This window comes from Sinocyclocheilus anshuiensis, unplaced genomic scaffold (genome assembly GCF_001515605.1).
Source record: "Sinocyclocheilus anshuiensis isolate Anshui unplaced genomic scaffold, SAMN03320099.WGS_v1.1 scaffold1966, whole genome shotgun sequence".
Lineage (NCBI taxonomy): Eukaryota > Metazoa > Chordata > Actinopteri > Cypriniformes > Cyprinidae > Sinocyclocheilus > Sinocyclocheilus anshuiensis.
This window is the reverse complement of record NW_015546147.1, coordinates 420,542-436,400: the sequence shown is the minus strand read 5'-3', so window position 1 is coordinate 436,400 and position 15,859 is coordinate 420,542. Positions and strand designations below refer to the sequence as shown.

The 15,859-nt window shown below is 37.6% G+C and overlaps 1 protein-coding gene across 1 annotated transcript in view; it reads right to left on the bottom strand.

The window, feature by feature from the left end:
* The window catches only part of LOC107701234 (T-cell immunomodulatory protein-like), a 134,528-nt gene that overhangs the window by 27,681 nt on the left and 90,988 nt on the right, over window positions 1-15,859 (bottom strand). The window contains exons 12-13 of the mRNA XM_016503194.1: window positions 15,481-15,589; window positions 2,783-2,826 (exon numbers count right to left, since the gene is read on the bottom strand). Coding sequence (XP_016358680.1) covers window positions 2,783-2,826; window positions 15,481-15,589 — 153 coding nt within the window. The remainder of the gene's footprint in view (window positions 1-2,782; window positions 2,827-15,480; window positions 15,590-15,859) is intronic.

Genomic DNA, 15,859 nt, shown 5'->3' with positions numbered 1-15,859 from the left:
AGAACCGCTGCTTTAGAACATTGATTTTGAAACTTGTGAATCCATTAGAATCGTTAGAAGACAGAATCACGATTCATATGACTAGATTTTTACGTGCACCTCTAGTTTTCTCTTCCTCTTCTCTAAAGCAGCGCAGCATGGCCTCCCCCCTTCGCTGCATGTTCCCGGGGGCGGGGTTTGTCTGTTTTTGTATGCATTAAAACTGCCAGAATTTTAAAAGACCCTGGACCCTAGGGTCTATCTCCGTTTGCATTGAACCTTCAGCGCCGCAACTTTGCAGATATTGTTTATGCTCAAATAGCAACATTACACACTAACTAACGTTAAAAAAGTGAAATCGCAATCAACCACCCCTTTAACTCTCTGCAAACAGAAGATGTTCAGACAATGCAAAAACCCCTTAAGTGAACTGATTCAACCACATATCCGATCATATCAATAAAATCTTCCTTGGAAAGGATCGTAGCCTGGGAAATTGCAAATTTGCAAATTGTGACCCTGGACCACAAAACCAGTCATAAGAGTCAATTAAAAAAAAAATGTAATACATTTTTATTACATTTATACATCATCTGAAAGCTGAATGAATAAGATTTCCATTGATGTATGGTTTGTTAGGATAGGACAGTATTTGGCCGAGATACAACTATTTGAAAATCTGGAATCTGAGGGTGCAAAAAAATCAAAATACTGAGAAAATCGCCTTTAAAGTTGTCCAAATGAAGTCCTTAGCAATGCATATTACTAATCAAAAATTAAGTTTTGATATATTTACAGTAGGAAATTTACAAAATATCTTCATGGAACATGATCTTTACTTACTATCCTAATGATTTTTGGCATAAAAGAAAAATCAATCATTTTGCCCCATACAATGTTTTTTTGGCTATTGCTAAAAATATACCCAAGCGACTTAAGACTGGTTTTGTGCTCCAGGGTCACATATGATTTTGCTTCCTGGCAGACTGCTAAAATCTAGAACATTGGAGCTACTCTGACCTCTGATATTGGCGTGATGATGATTATGTTGACCCTGACTGCTTGTATGCAAGTGTGTGTGTTTTCAGTCTTAAGTCCACATAGACCACCACAGGTTACACAGGCCCAGCTCCAGCCTCCCACAAATATTAAGACACATGAGAGATGTCTATCAGCATCCAGGAGCACTGCGGGGCCAGCACTGGCTCAGCACTGGGGAGATGGGGCAGACTTACTACATGCCAGCTTCTCAATTATGGATACTTTTCTCTGTGCAGACAATAACCCTGGGAACTGCAAATGAACAGCATGCCAGGAACAAGTGAGCATAAATTTTTAAACAGATGTATTTGTGGGGCATGATTGCGGGTGGGGAGGGGTGAAATGATTCCCTAGTTGTACATTATGTTCCATCATTGCTGATGAATCCAGCCAATAGACAATGTTGACAGGAGGTGAGACAATCCTGGACCTGAAGCTCTCAGTCGTCCAGTGCCAAACTGACATAAATGAGGGAGAGGAAGTCCTGGCAGCGTCAGATACAGATGAAAAACGTTCAGACAAACACAACAATGAGGGCAAATTACACAGCCAGAGAATCTGACGTCAGTGAGACCTGAAGCCCCACACACTTCTTTGGACCTGACAACCTACTCCATTGCCAACATCCATCACAGACTTTATTCATAGATATCATGTGACGTCACACAGTGGTGCGGCCACCATTTGTAGGAACGAACATGCCGTCTATCTGCTGTGATGTGGGCTGTGATAACAGCAAATCACAACGGATTATTTACTAAGAAATGTGGATGTATGGGGCCACTTTGATTAAACATTTCTGGTAAGCATCGATGTGCATTTACATTTTTAGTATTTTACTTAGCAGGCACTCATAAAGGAGCTTGAAAAAGTTAGCTTCATGTGCAAGACTGCAGCGCACATGGCTTTCTTGATTTGCCCGAAAACTTTCAGTATGCTTACCACCTAAAGCTAATACAAGAAACCAGATGTTTTTGATCTTCGATCTAAGTATAGTTATGCGAGTCTACAGTGTTTACGCTGCACAAAACTTTGACAATCAACACTCCGATCCGCAAATAAACAGATGATGAAGAGGAGGATGATGACAGTCCAGCGTATACAAGGAGAAAGGTTCGCATTTTTAGTTTGCACATTCTTATTTTATAATGTAATTCTAATAAGCTTTATTTTTATTTCATATTTCTTCAAGGACCTGAGAGTGAAGAGGATTTGTTTTACTATTGCTAATTCTATAGAAGATTGTTGTTTTCAAATAACCTCAATTAACTAAATACATAAGCTAGTTTCAGTTGTTTATATGATGAGAATGTACTGTCTGCAATCAAACTGATTTGCATCAGTATGTCTGATATCATCTGCAAAATTGCTTCTTCACTCAGCATGTAGAAACACACAGGAATAACTGATTGTTTCTGTTAACATGCCACAAATTGCTTTTAATATTTTTCTGTTTTGTAGTAACCAAGAGAAGTGTCTTCGCTGAAGAAATGGCAGACGTTACTCCTCAGACACCCTTGAACACACGAGCAGTGCTTGGAGTCCAAGACAGTTGACATCATCTTTATTATACTTCTCTGACTGAACTAGCAAGGAGCAGTTAGAGCCAATGAGAAAGTAAGTTCAAGTAAATGTCTGCATTGACCATTATACCGTGCAACAACTGGGGGGGAATCATAACTGAAGAGACAAATTGACCAACAGGAAGCTGTGGACCTGTTGAATGTGTATTTTTCAAGCATTTTATTGCAGCATTTCTCACCTTGACATTTTCTGGACAGTCATTGGAGCACAGGCCACTGAGCACTACAGAGAGAAATAGATAAAGACAGGGAAAGACAATCGTAACTTTGTCCCACACAGATAGATAAGATTAGATTGCAGTGTCCGTATCAAATCCACTTTCACAACACTCTGCTAAACACGGGCAGAAGTACATTCACCTCCTCTAATATCACACAATTTAACAGCAACTCTGCTCCCGAACACATCTTCAGCCAGGAATTATGCCTAGAGAAAATGAATCGGGCAAAATGTGCACTAAATTCCCACTAATGGTGTGAAATAAGAGCCAGACTCTCTGCCTCTCTTGAGGCCAAACTTGACTGTGCGTTAGAGAACAGCACATATGTAAGGGAAAGTAAAAAATCATTAATTGCTCATTAGTGGCACACAAAGAACCATCTGTGTACTTGTGCATCTGTCTTTATCTAAACTCAGCATTCGATTTTTAAACTGGCAGTGACAGGCAGCACTATTTACAGACACGGCGAATTAGAAAGTTCAGGATGGAAGAACACCAGCATAAATTATATAAGTGAAAATAGAAAGGACAAAGAAAAAAAAGTGGCTTTGAAAGTCTGTGATGGAAAAACTAATTCTGAAAATGTTTCAATCACTTCTCATCCTTTGGAAATTTATAGATTTCCATATTTGGTCTGACGGACAAATGTGACTCTGGACCACAAAACCAGTCATAATGGTCATTTTTTTTAAAATTGAGATTTATACATCTTCTGAAAGCTGATAAATAAGCGCACAGTGATGACTAGTGAAAAGTGTTTCTACTAATTTACTTAAAAATGTACTAGAAATTTAAATGAAACTGGGCCACATCTGGCACGCTGTGCACGTTAGTGACAGGCCGATTCCGGCTTGAACAGCATTTATTTGAAATAGAACATTAAATTGTAACATTATAAATGTCTTTATTGTCACTTTATCTTTGATGAATGCTGAAAAACTAACTTATTCACTTAAAAACTTATTGACCCCAAAGTCTTGAATGGTAGTGCATCTCACAATGTGACTGCATATATTGCAACTGTGATTTTGTTTTGTCATAACTGCGAAATTTAAACCTCAAAAATTACAATTCACCAAATCTGCCCCTTAAAGAAACGGAGGTTATTTGCACAAAGAGCACCTACCTACTATATATCAAGATCTTCCTGGAGAAGTGAAAAAGCAATAAATTGTTAAATTGCACAGGAAGACAACATCTGACCCAGACATGACTGCCAAATATAATGTCTGCAACTTCAGAAGCCAGTTACAAAGCAAAAAATAACCTCCATTAAACTCTTCATATTGGCTGAAGCATAGTAAACAGCAGGAGGGCCTTGAGCTATATCAGCCAAACAAGGACAGGTGGTTAACCCTTGATCTCCCTGATGAAACGACCAGACAGCAAGAGACAAAAGTTGAGACTGAGCAAGCTAAAGAACAGAGAGAAACAATGTAAATGTGGGAAGATATATCATCAGAGGAAACAAAGTGATGCCTAAGAAAGCAGAGGCGAGACGCAGCTTAAAGGAGACAAACAGATATGTCACAAGAACTGGATTGGGAATAACAAACACTTCCGTGAGTGACTGCAACTTTAGGCAGATATTTGAGACTTTAAAAAAAGAACCCTTAAGGAACTAACTAAGACTTTCTCCAAACTAAAACAAAAGCTGAAATACAATAACTTTTAAGTGTTCCACTGGGTCATTTTTTTTTGCAAGTAACAAAAAATGGCAAATATTTCATTTTATTTTTTCATGAATCAGAGACTCCAAATGAACCAGGCACAAACACAAACACGATCCTTTGGTTCAAGTAAATAGCTCATTATAACCTGGCAGAGTTCAAATTGCCTATTTCCCACTATTCCCACACCTTAAAGTTGCGATTAAACTGAAGTAGCGACAGATCTTTTCTTTCATATTGTGATGTACATCCGAGTGTAACAGATTGTTAAAAAAGAGAAAAACTTCGGATGGTGACTTGGTTCTATTCATCTGTTGTTGATAGGATTTTGAGATCAACAAGTGGAGGGAGATGAGCGTGAGCTTGCAGGGGCGGGCTTTAAGCAGACAAAATTATTGGAGAAGATCACCAAAGAGAAGTCTGTCGTTTTCACAGGAAGGTCCAGTTATCACATTTTGATTAAACATTACAGGGTCACATAAAATAGAAACGTATACATGGAAGGAATGAGTTATTCACAATAAGATCTATAACATCCACTTAGAAAATATATAAGGTGAATTTTAACTTCTTGCCTACTTCAAGGAAACCTACCATATGAGTGTGATTTACACTGGCTGTGATCATCCAGGATGTGCAACAGTGTTTAGCATGCAACATTGGAAAAATAGGACAAATGCAAATGGCTATGATCCAGAACATATGAACTCATCTGTACTAACATCCCTGTTTCCGCATCTGCATATTAATTTAGCGTGAGACTGTATATCATATATGTCAGAGGCCCAGTTGGAGCGAGACAGGAGTGCGGCCCATCTTAAAGGCTCTTATTTAATCATAGAGCCCTCTGCTATCCACTGGCCTCAGGACAAACTGTCTGCACTCGGCATATCACTAAGTTAGAGAACACATGCGATGTGATCTGTGTGTGTTTGTGCGTGTCTAAAGTAGAGGATGAACGGCTGGGCAGAAGCTGTATTATCTCTTCCTTATGAAGGATGACAGAGGTCTGTGAGTGTGTATGTGTGTGTCGCTCATGTATTAACAGAGTTATGACATGCTTTGGGACCCTGCCAATGGCACTGACAGAAGAAAAGAAAGAAGAATATGTGTATATCGAAAAGGAAACAAAGTACAGAAGTGCTCACAGACAAATGGAGAGCGTGTAGAAGAGACAGAAAAACAAGAGTGAGAACATAAAAGCTTGTCTTCTCATCAGAATGAGGACAGCTTTGTGACTCACTTGTCCCCGACCTCAACAGCTAGTCAATAACGTCAGAGGAAGGATGATAACGTGACAGAAGTCAGACAATCAAGATCAGGTTTCATGTTTATAAGAGTTACCTACATGTAGTGGTCGACTGATCGACTGAATGTCGACTGAACTCTTATCGTTAAGGCTGATTATTCAGCCAATATTTGACATTTTTTAATTAAAAGCATTGGCAGAAGTTCTCCTGTTTGGATGATTAGTGTCTGAATTGGGAATTTATTTTGACAATGCTGAGAACATGCTATATTGCAGAGAAAAGTTGGTAAAGCGTCATTTTTTACACATTTAATTTTTAACAAGGTTCTCTTTTCAAATTGATTACATTTCATAAATTATCATTTAAATTTTGTTTCATTTTTTTCAATTGCTTTAGTAAATAACGTGTAAAATATTAATTTTATAATATTGCTTGTCTTTAAATGAAATCATATCATTTATGAATTTATTTGATAAAAATACAGTAAACAGTAATATTATTAAATCTTATTACAATTTAAATTAACTGTTTTCTAAGTTAATATATGTTAAAAACGGATTTATTCCTGTGATGCAAAGCTGCATGTTCAGCAGCCATTACTTAAGTCTTCTAGAAATCATTCTAATATGCTGATTTGGTACTTAAGAAACTTAAGTTGTTCTGCTTAATATTTCTGTGGAATCATCAGTCTACCACTAACTACCATACATGCCAGATTTGACTAACTTTTATCACAATTTCAGCTTTGATTTGGAGGAAACATAAAAGTGCTAACAGCCTTATAGGTTGCTGAAAGCATATTCAACTCAAATCTAATAAAGAAAAAAAAATTAAAACTTGCTTAACCCAAAATACCCATATACTATAAACAAACATGCTATAGGCAGGGAATGTGTAGAACATTGTGAATGATGGGCTTGAATTCTGAAATCTGCAGGAACAGATTGCATGTGGGGCTGGTGATGTCAAACACATGCCATTCCCACTCCAGTTGAGTGTCTTGTATGATAGAGCAAAAAAAAAGATCAGAACTCACCTTGACATTTTCTTGATAATTTTGACCCATACAATGTTTTTTTTTGGCTATTGCTAAAAATATACCAAAGCGACTTAAGACTGGTTTTGTGCTCCAGGGTCACAAATGTTCTGTATGAGTTATTAGGATTGTGAAATCAAATACGTGGCTTTGGTTTTCAAAGCAAATGTACTGATGGGTGAAAGAGAGGTGTGACATGAAGCCTGAAATAATTTTTCATTCATGCCTGGTCTATCAGTTGTGTTTTTTTATTATTTTTTATTATATTTTTTTGTGCTTGAAAGACAAGAACAGAGAGATAAAGTGCAACTTCCCTATTCCTCCACGAATGAGTGAACTTGATACAGGACAATATGACTGACACCGCTCTGTAATGTTTGATGTATCACATTCTAGCACAGCATAGCCTTCTAGTTAGGCTTATAGGTAATGAAGGAATTTGGGCAACAGAAAATAGCGTAATTCAGAAAGTTTACTGTGAAAAATCTTTGGCTTCATGAGAAAAAATATTGGAACACAAAATACTGTGTTACTTACTGGTTAACAGCATTTAAAAAATACATTTTGCTCTGGAATAACTGAAATGAATTTTGATCGCACTGACAAATACATTCTCCAAAATAAATGAATGAATAAATAATTTTTTTAAACATTTTTCTTTCTTGAACTATTTTGAATCCTTGAAGCTTATTGAATAAACATAAATACAGATATCAATTGCAAATATTTCATTATACTATAGTAGATGTTCTGCCAGGGTCAGAAAGAATATGTTTTATTTTTTCATAGAAGAAATGGAGGTTCATGCTAATTTTATGCTTAAAAACTCCCATGAGCAAAGTAGTTTGTTCAAAATTTTGGGGTCAATTTTTTAAAATGTTTTTGAAAGAACTCTTGTATGCTGACCAAGGCTGCATTTATTTTATCAAAAATACAGTAAAAGCAGTAATACTGTAAATAAAAACTGTTTTGTATTTTAAAATTTAATTTAGTCCTGTGATAGCAAAGCCAAATTTCCAGCAGCCATTACATCGTCTTTAGTATCACATACTCCTTTAGAAATCTTTATTAGTAGGCTGATTTGGTGGAAAAAAGTCATTTTTTTTATTATTAGCAATGTAAAATGTTGTGCTGCTCAATGTGCTTTTTATGAAACCATAATACATTTTTTTCAAGATTTTTTGATGAATAGAAAGTTCAACAGAACAGCATTTATTTGAAACAGATTTTTTTTGTAACGAAGTAAATGCCTTTACTGTCACTTTTGATCAATTTTATGCATCCTTGCTGAATAAAAGCAATGATTTCTTAAAAAAAATGTATTGACCCCATACTTTTGAATGGTAGTGTACCGTTCTGGGTCCTGCAACAACCAAGCAGATAACCTTCTCCAGGTAATACATACCTCTTTGTGGCAGACATCCTGGTGGCCTGAAGCTGTCAGATACATTTTAAATCTCTCATACTAGTGTTTGTGAATGTGTGGCTAATATTGAACACACAAACTGACATGCCTGCACACGCATGCTAAAGGATAAGGAAACATGCACACATAGTGGAAATGTCTCTATCAATGACAAGTTACCAGCAGGGCTTGTGCACTGAGCTGAAGCATGATATGCACGGTCATGACACGCTCCCACTGTGTCTGTGTGTTTGCGTGTGTGCATGTACTGCTGTACCACCTAAGAGTACAGCATAAAACCATTAAAAGACAGAAGGTTTAGCACTGAATACATCTAAACGTGCTTAATCCCAATTAAATGCCATTTTGTGAACTCACTGCATGAATAATGCGCTTGTTTACTGTCAGAGCTTAGTGTGAGCCTTCATATAGAGATTAGACTCGACATTTGTCTCTATTCCTCCAGCAGGCTTCATTTGGAGATCCTGAAAACCTCTCTAATACAACGAAATTAAACTAATCACACAGCGACAGTCATCAGACTTCTATGATAAACTGAGGGGAAATATAGAGCGTTAAAGTGGACAGTTGAAAAAACAATTCAATAAAAACTTGTGATGGTTCATTCATCAAGATGACATCTTGATAATCTTATAAGGTTACGTGAACAATTTCCTTGATTGAACGCCTCATCTCAGATGTCTGACATGATTCTGTTTGAACAGCTTCAACTGTTTTTTTCTTTTTCTTTTCCTTGTTGTGACAAAAGGAACAGATCCAAATTGTGTTGCAGTTTGTTGTTCCCAGGATATTGTGAGATTCCACGGAGTGAATCTGTCAGGAGTTCGCAGCAACAATGGAATAGCTGTGATGTGATGGCTGTGAAATTGGACATGAGGCCTGCTGTTCTGTTCTGCACTGGTAAACCAGATGCCACCGACGCTCTAAGTGACTGTGTCTCATGTCATTCATAACAGCTGCCCCACACAGATGCTCACACATTATTACACCATCAGAGGTGGTGGTGCACTACTTCATAAAGCTGGAATAATAACTGTCACTCTTAATCTAGTCCATGAAACTGGTGACCAGGTGGTTTCAAAGTTGTGAGATCACAGCCTGGAGTCGGGAGATTACATCTATTACCTTACTTTAACCCAGCAGCAACACAGAGGGCTTTATGATTGGCTCCCAGTCTTGGCTGAGGTCAGGCAGTGATTACAGTAACAAGCAGCACTCTCAGTCCCTCATCACCTAATCATTCCGCCTCAATAAAAATAGAAAAAAAAAAAAAACTCTCCACACACTTAAAGCTGCAGTGTCTATGCTAAAATACTACTACTCCAGCTTAATGTGCAGAGAGAAGCAAGTGAACCATCATTTTGCAGAAATAATGTGGCTCTGTTTGTTTGAGCAGCCAGACAAAGAAACACTGACTAACTAATGGCATGAATTTGGGGTGTGGCTATCTGTTTGAACGACCAGTGGCAGTTGGAGTGGTGGAAAGGATTTATTAAAGCTGCCAGGTTGTGCACAATTCAAAATTGAACTGAAAATGCCTTTTAAGATCTAGTTCTTGAATATATATATATATTTTTTACAGAAATTAAGGTAGTAAACAGGAAGCAATTTTAATTTTAACTTTAATTTGAAAAAGTAGAATTAAAACCAAGTTTGAAACAAAAAGTTTGAAAGTTTTGAAAAATATTTTCCAGACAGACATAGATATATTGATGGATGAATGTTACAATGATAGAATAGAATTATAGAGTGATACAATAGATAGAACGATAGATAGACATACAGACAGACAGACAGATAGAGAGATGATAGATAGACAGACAGACAGATAGATAGAGATGACAGACAGACAGAGATGATAGACAGACAGACAGACAGATAGAGAGAGATGACAGACAGACAGACAGACAGATAGAGAGAGATGATAGACAGACAGACAGACAGATAGAGAGATGATAGACAGACAGATAGATAGACAGATAGAGAGATGATAGACAGACAGACAGAGATGATAGACAGACAGATAGACAGACAGACAACAGACAGATAGATAGACAGACTAACATATATTTAGATATGTATCATAATATTTAAAATATGATAGACAGACAGAGACGATAGACAGACAGATAGACAGACAGACAGATAGAGAGATGATAGACAGACAGACAGATAGAGAGACGATAGACAGATAGACAGACAGAGAGAGAGATGATAGACAGACAGACAGATAGAGAGACGATAGACAGATAGACAGACAGATAGAGAGATGATAGACAGACAGATAGATAGAGAGACGATAGACAGATAGAGATGATAGACAGATAGACAGACAGACAGATAGAGAGATGACAGACAGACAGACAGACAGACAGACAGATATATTGGTGGACTGGCAGAGCGACAGATAGATACAGTAGACAGAATGATAGATAGAATGATATGTGGCCAGTTCATTTCAAATTCACACTCATGAAATGCATACAATTTTTCAATTCTCAATTTTGCACAACCTTGTCAGACCACAAAAACACAAACTTGTTCCTTAAGTTTGAGTTCGGTGTGTGACACCTTTCAGTTTCTCTCCTTGATAATTTAGTGACGTTCTCTACTACATCTGTCTAATAAGGCAAAAAACAAACAAACAAACAAAAAAGAACTACAGTGACCGACAGGACTGGACTGAAACCACATCAAATCATTCATTAAATTCAATCTGCTATAGTGAAAGAAAAAGACCTTCCTTTATGAGTTCTCATGTACAGTTGTAACGTGTGGGGCGGGGGTTTGGTTTCCAGAGTGACAGAGAGCAGAAGTGCGGAAGGAGCAAGCACTGGACTGAACAAAGCGCGCAGATGTTCCTCATTGCGGCTCATCTGCATTCTAATAAATGAACAGGAATGCAATCAGCTGCCATAGTTCTCCCTCTCAGCCTATATATAGCCAACACGCACTTACGCAAACACACTCCAACTGTTGTCTGTGTGTGTTTAGAGCACGCAATCACAGGAAATTACAGCACCTGGCCTCTCCCCTCCTCTTGTACTCTCCTGCTAACCACTGACTGCTCACTCAGACTATTGAGATGTAGCTCAGAGGGGAGGTATAAGTGTGTGTGTTTGAGCATTTATGACACTGAGGAAAAAAAGGGCAAGTGGATGTTTTAAACATGGAAAGAGATAAAAGGGCTGGAGATACTGGGATGTAAATGCAGGACAAGTGAAAAAAAAAAAACAAAGGCTTCAACATATTACATGTCTGTAATAAGGCTCAAATTCTTTTCATGTTTAGCTTCAGATTTACGTGAAAACACACATGGCCTTGAGGACTTGGCATCGAATGGAACTAAATTGTTTATTTATTCCTCTGAGGATGGAATAACTGAGGGCTTCCCCGGCAATATGTAAACCGCTGGGTACTGAGAGAGGGAACGGTAATTGCATTAGGACATGGCTTACATACCCACAATTCCTCTAGAGGACAGTAAATGAGGCAAGTTGATGCAGGTATAACGCACCGATGTATGTCACCTGCCTCGCCTTAGCGGCTGGTGCAGGGTAAGGTGGATCTCAGGAGCGTTTCTAGTCATCAAACAATTGTCCCCATATTTTGATACTCTTTTTTGATAGTGGCTAAATTAACGAAAAATAAAGCATCAACAGACACAGACCTTTCCCAACAGCACAGCAGAAATGACTTTATGACCAACTTCTTCTAAAACCTTCAAATTGGCTGTTATTAAGCCTCTCATTAACTGGATGATGACATCACTGAATCATCAATGAACTGACTTTAGCTGGAAAAATGACTCAGGATGTTATTGTCTTCTTGCTTTATTGAAAAACTATTTTCCTGTTTAACACTGTAAAGCTGCTTTGACACAACCAGTATTGTATAAAGCGCTATACAAATAAAGGTGACTTGACTCGATTAAATATCCACCACCTCCAGTGCTCTTTTTATTTTCTGTTTTATAAAGTATCCAGTTATGCTGTGAGAGACTGCGCGAGTTTACAGTCCAAATGAATCAAACTGAATCGTGAACAATTTCAGACCTTTTTGCAGACCTATTTGATCGATTACATCAATGGTGATTAATTTACGAATCTGATCATCACAATCAATGTTAGTATATTGATTCTATAAAGCTGATAAAAACACACACACGACATGCTTGCTGAAATATTATCAGGGACATTAGGGTTTTTCACACTTATGAAATATCAAGTTCTAAACCCTGGGCAAACTGAATCCTGGGTTTTCTTGCTTTACGTTTCACAATGTTCATAATTTACCTGGTGTTAATTCATCCTGGGTATTCATAGGCTGATGTTTCACACTGTACATTCCAAAACCCTGCGTAGACACTTATTCTTATTCTTATTTTATCATTGTCATTGATTGGACGAATGCAGCACTCGACCTGTTTACATAATGGCTCTTGCATTGTGCATCCTTGTATCATATATTCCCGACTGTACTATCAAGTTTTTCCTGAATGGAGTTTTCGGTGGACTATAGACCAATTTCAGTGTTTGCAAACAGTTATGACATTTTTTGTGGGCGGAGCCAATCTGGTGGCAGAAAATGCCAGTTTTAACGTAGCAGTCTATGCAAGCCATGGAACAAAAGAATTAAAAAAAAAACAAGGAAATTTTGAGTTTATATTTTAAAATTCTGACTTTTTTCTTGCTATTCCGAGATCATATTTCACAATTCTGGTAAGAAAAATCAACTCATCATTCTCTCTTTTTCCCTCGGCTCAGAATCATGAGTTTATATCCTACACTTCTGGCTTCTTTTCCTCAGAATTGACAAACTCGCAATTATAAAGACCGAACTAGGAGATATACACTTGCATTTGCAAGAAAAAAGTCAGAATTGTAAAATAAAATAGGTAAATGTTATGTCAAATGTTTAAATAGTATTTCATGCTTTAACTCTATAGGGCTAATAAAATATGTCCCCTATGTGAATATTATAGACCTACTGTTTAAATCAAATTTATGCTTTAAAAGTAGGGTAATCATAGCAGGTTTCATCCATAGTTTGTCCATTTAAACGTCTGCATTTAGCTTCAAATAATGTCTTTGACGACAGTATTCTATAAAAATCATTTGCATTCCGATTCTGACATTCAAAGGCACAACAATAAATTTGTTCTCTTATTCCATGGAGTTTACCCGTTTCCCTCAACTTGTTACCAGTGTTTTTCTGCCATCACAATGCGCGCGCAGCTGCATGTGACGTAACTGTGACGTCTACTCCAAATTGGTCTATAGAGGTAAAAATAAAACGGTCTTCACTCCAAAAAAGCGGTGCTAAGTCTACTCCAAAGCAGGGATTCATAACCCCAGATAAAAAGCAGTGCTATCCCCACATCCAAACTACAAGTGTGAAATGTACCTTTATCTGGGGATAAAAGTGTGGTTTAGAACAGTGATAACCTGGGATTACACACGGTGTGAAAAGTCCTAATGATTCTCAGGTTGTAATACAGTAATCTCCACTATCAGGCAAAGATTTGTCAGTAATATTTTATTGGCTCATGCCCAGTAAAAAGGATTTAGCAACGGCCCTGGTGGATCTGCCATTTGATTCCTCATTGATACAGAGAAAAACTTCTATATTTTGGGCTGCAGAATGGCAGTAACTAACACATCTTTCAGTTTGATGGGTCATTTGCAGCTGACTGAAGAAAGACGCTTCTTATAGCAATGTAGTGCACATATGGGCATATGGGCAATGACAGTTTCTGTTTTGATTCATGTGAAATTCAAACTATAACCTATTGATTTTTAATACAGCACCATTTCTACTGCATGGTAGCATAATGCATTTAAGCATCTGTGGTCTATCTCAGAGGTGCCGGGATATAAAAAGCTAATATATTTAGCGGGAAAAGTCTCCATTTACAGTTGCGTCTAAATCAGATGGCAAATCACCTCCCAAATTGGAATTTGAATCCTTCTTTAACCACAATATTAAAAAAAAGACTACATTTTGTAGTTGAAAAAACAAAACAAAAAACAAAGTCAAAATATCTTTTCATGATCAATTGTTGGTACTCAGGTACTTGTGCTTATATTTTTCTGCCAGTATTTGACCCATATTTGGACTACTGTTCAAAACTTTGGGGTCAGAATAGATATACTTTTTTGATAAAGTAATACTTATATTTATTCAGACACATTAAATTGACCCAAAGTGACAGAAATCTATTGTAACAATGTACAAGTCTTTACTATTTTATAAATAAATGCATTTTTTTTCAATTCATCAAAGAATCCTGAAAAATAATGTTAGGCAGTACAACTGTTTTCAACATTGATAATAATAAGAAATGTTTCTTGAGCAGCAACTCATCATATTAGAATGACACTGAAGAATGGAGTAATGGCTGCTGAAAATACAGCTTTGCATCATAGGAATAAATTACATTTGGAAATATTAAAAGTTATTTTAAATCGTAATACTCTTATTTTACAATTTTGTTGTTTCTATGGTATTTTAATCCTTGATGAGCATGAGAAACTTCTATCAAAAACATGAAAAAAATCTTTCTACCCCAAATTTATGAACAGTAGTGTCGTTGCCATTTTACAGACACAGACAGTCATAAAGACACACACCATATCTGTGTAGAATGGACTAGTGTAGACAGTAGACAGACTGCAGAGGAGTGCAGGAGTCTTCCATTATTCACAGGAAAACGGTATAAACTACAGACTCATAAAAGCAGCTTTATTATGGAGGAGAGTCTATTTGTATAAAACATAACATTTATATTATATATAAACATCAATTCCACCCCTCACTCACAAACACAAGTGGCTATTTGATTTGAAAGGGGCACAAGCATCTTGGGAGCACTTTGTCACTGCAGTAAACTACCCAGAGTGCCTCTCTCCCCTCAGAGCCAGACATTCTAGCTTACAGCAGTCTCATTAAACACCACATCTACAGGAAAGAGAAACAGAGCGCGCTAATAAGCGCAATGAGGGGAGATTTAGAGACTCTGGGTCAATCTCATCCCTGTTTTAATCTGACACTGACAGAGTGATCCTCACATGCTGAGGAAGCTAACCTGTGCGCTTGAGCTGGAGGAGAGTTCGCCCTCTCCTTTAATTAAAACACAGCAGGCGGGATTAAATGGCATCATGGCTGCTTTCGAGTGGATGTATTTGGCTCTGGAAATGTCAGCTCTTCAAATGTCAGCACCCGGAAGCTCTACCGCAACTACGGCAGCCGCACTGCACAAATCCCATACTCACCAATCACTTTTACGAAATACGCGTCGGCCTCAAAGTTGTTCTTCAAAGCGTGGATGACGTGCTCTTCCTTTCCTTCCACCTTGCTGAGCACGATCATATCTAATATACCCTGCAAATGAGAAATCAGAAACAATGTATCGAGCCCATTGAATCTCTCCCGTCTGATGAGCACTCATATGCTTAATGGACTCCAGCAAGCTATTACGTTTCTTATCAGCCCCTCTCTGCGGTCTATCGGTCTCGCTCTTAAGAACACGGTTGCGCGGGGGCTCCTGTACAGATAGCATCCTAATACTTTGCTAATGATGACTAGCTTGAATGCTAACAGAATGAGACATGCGTGTGCTGTTTGTTTAATGAGCCTTTAGCTCCATTAGTT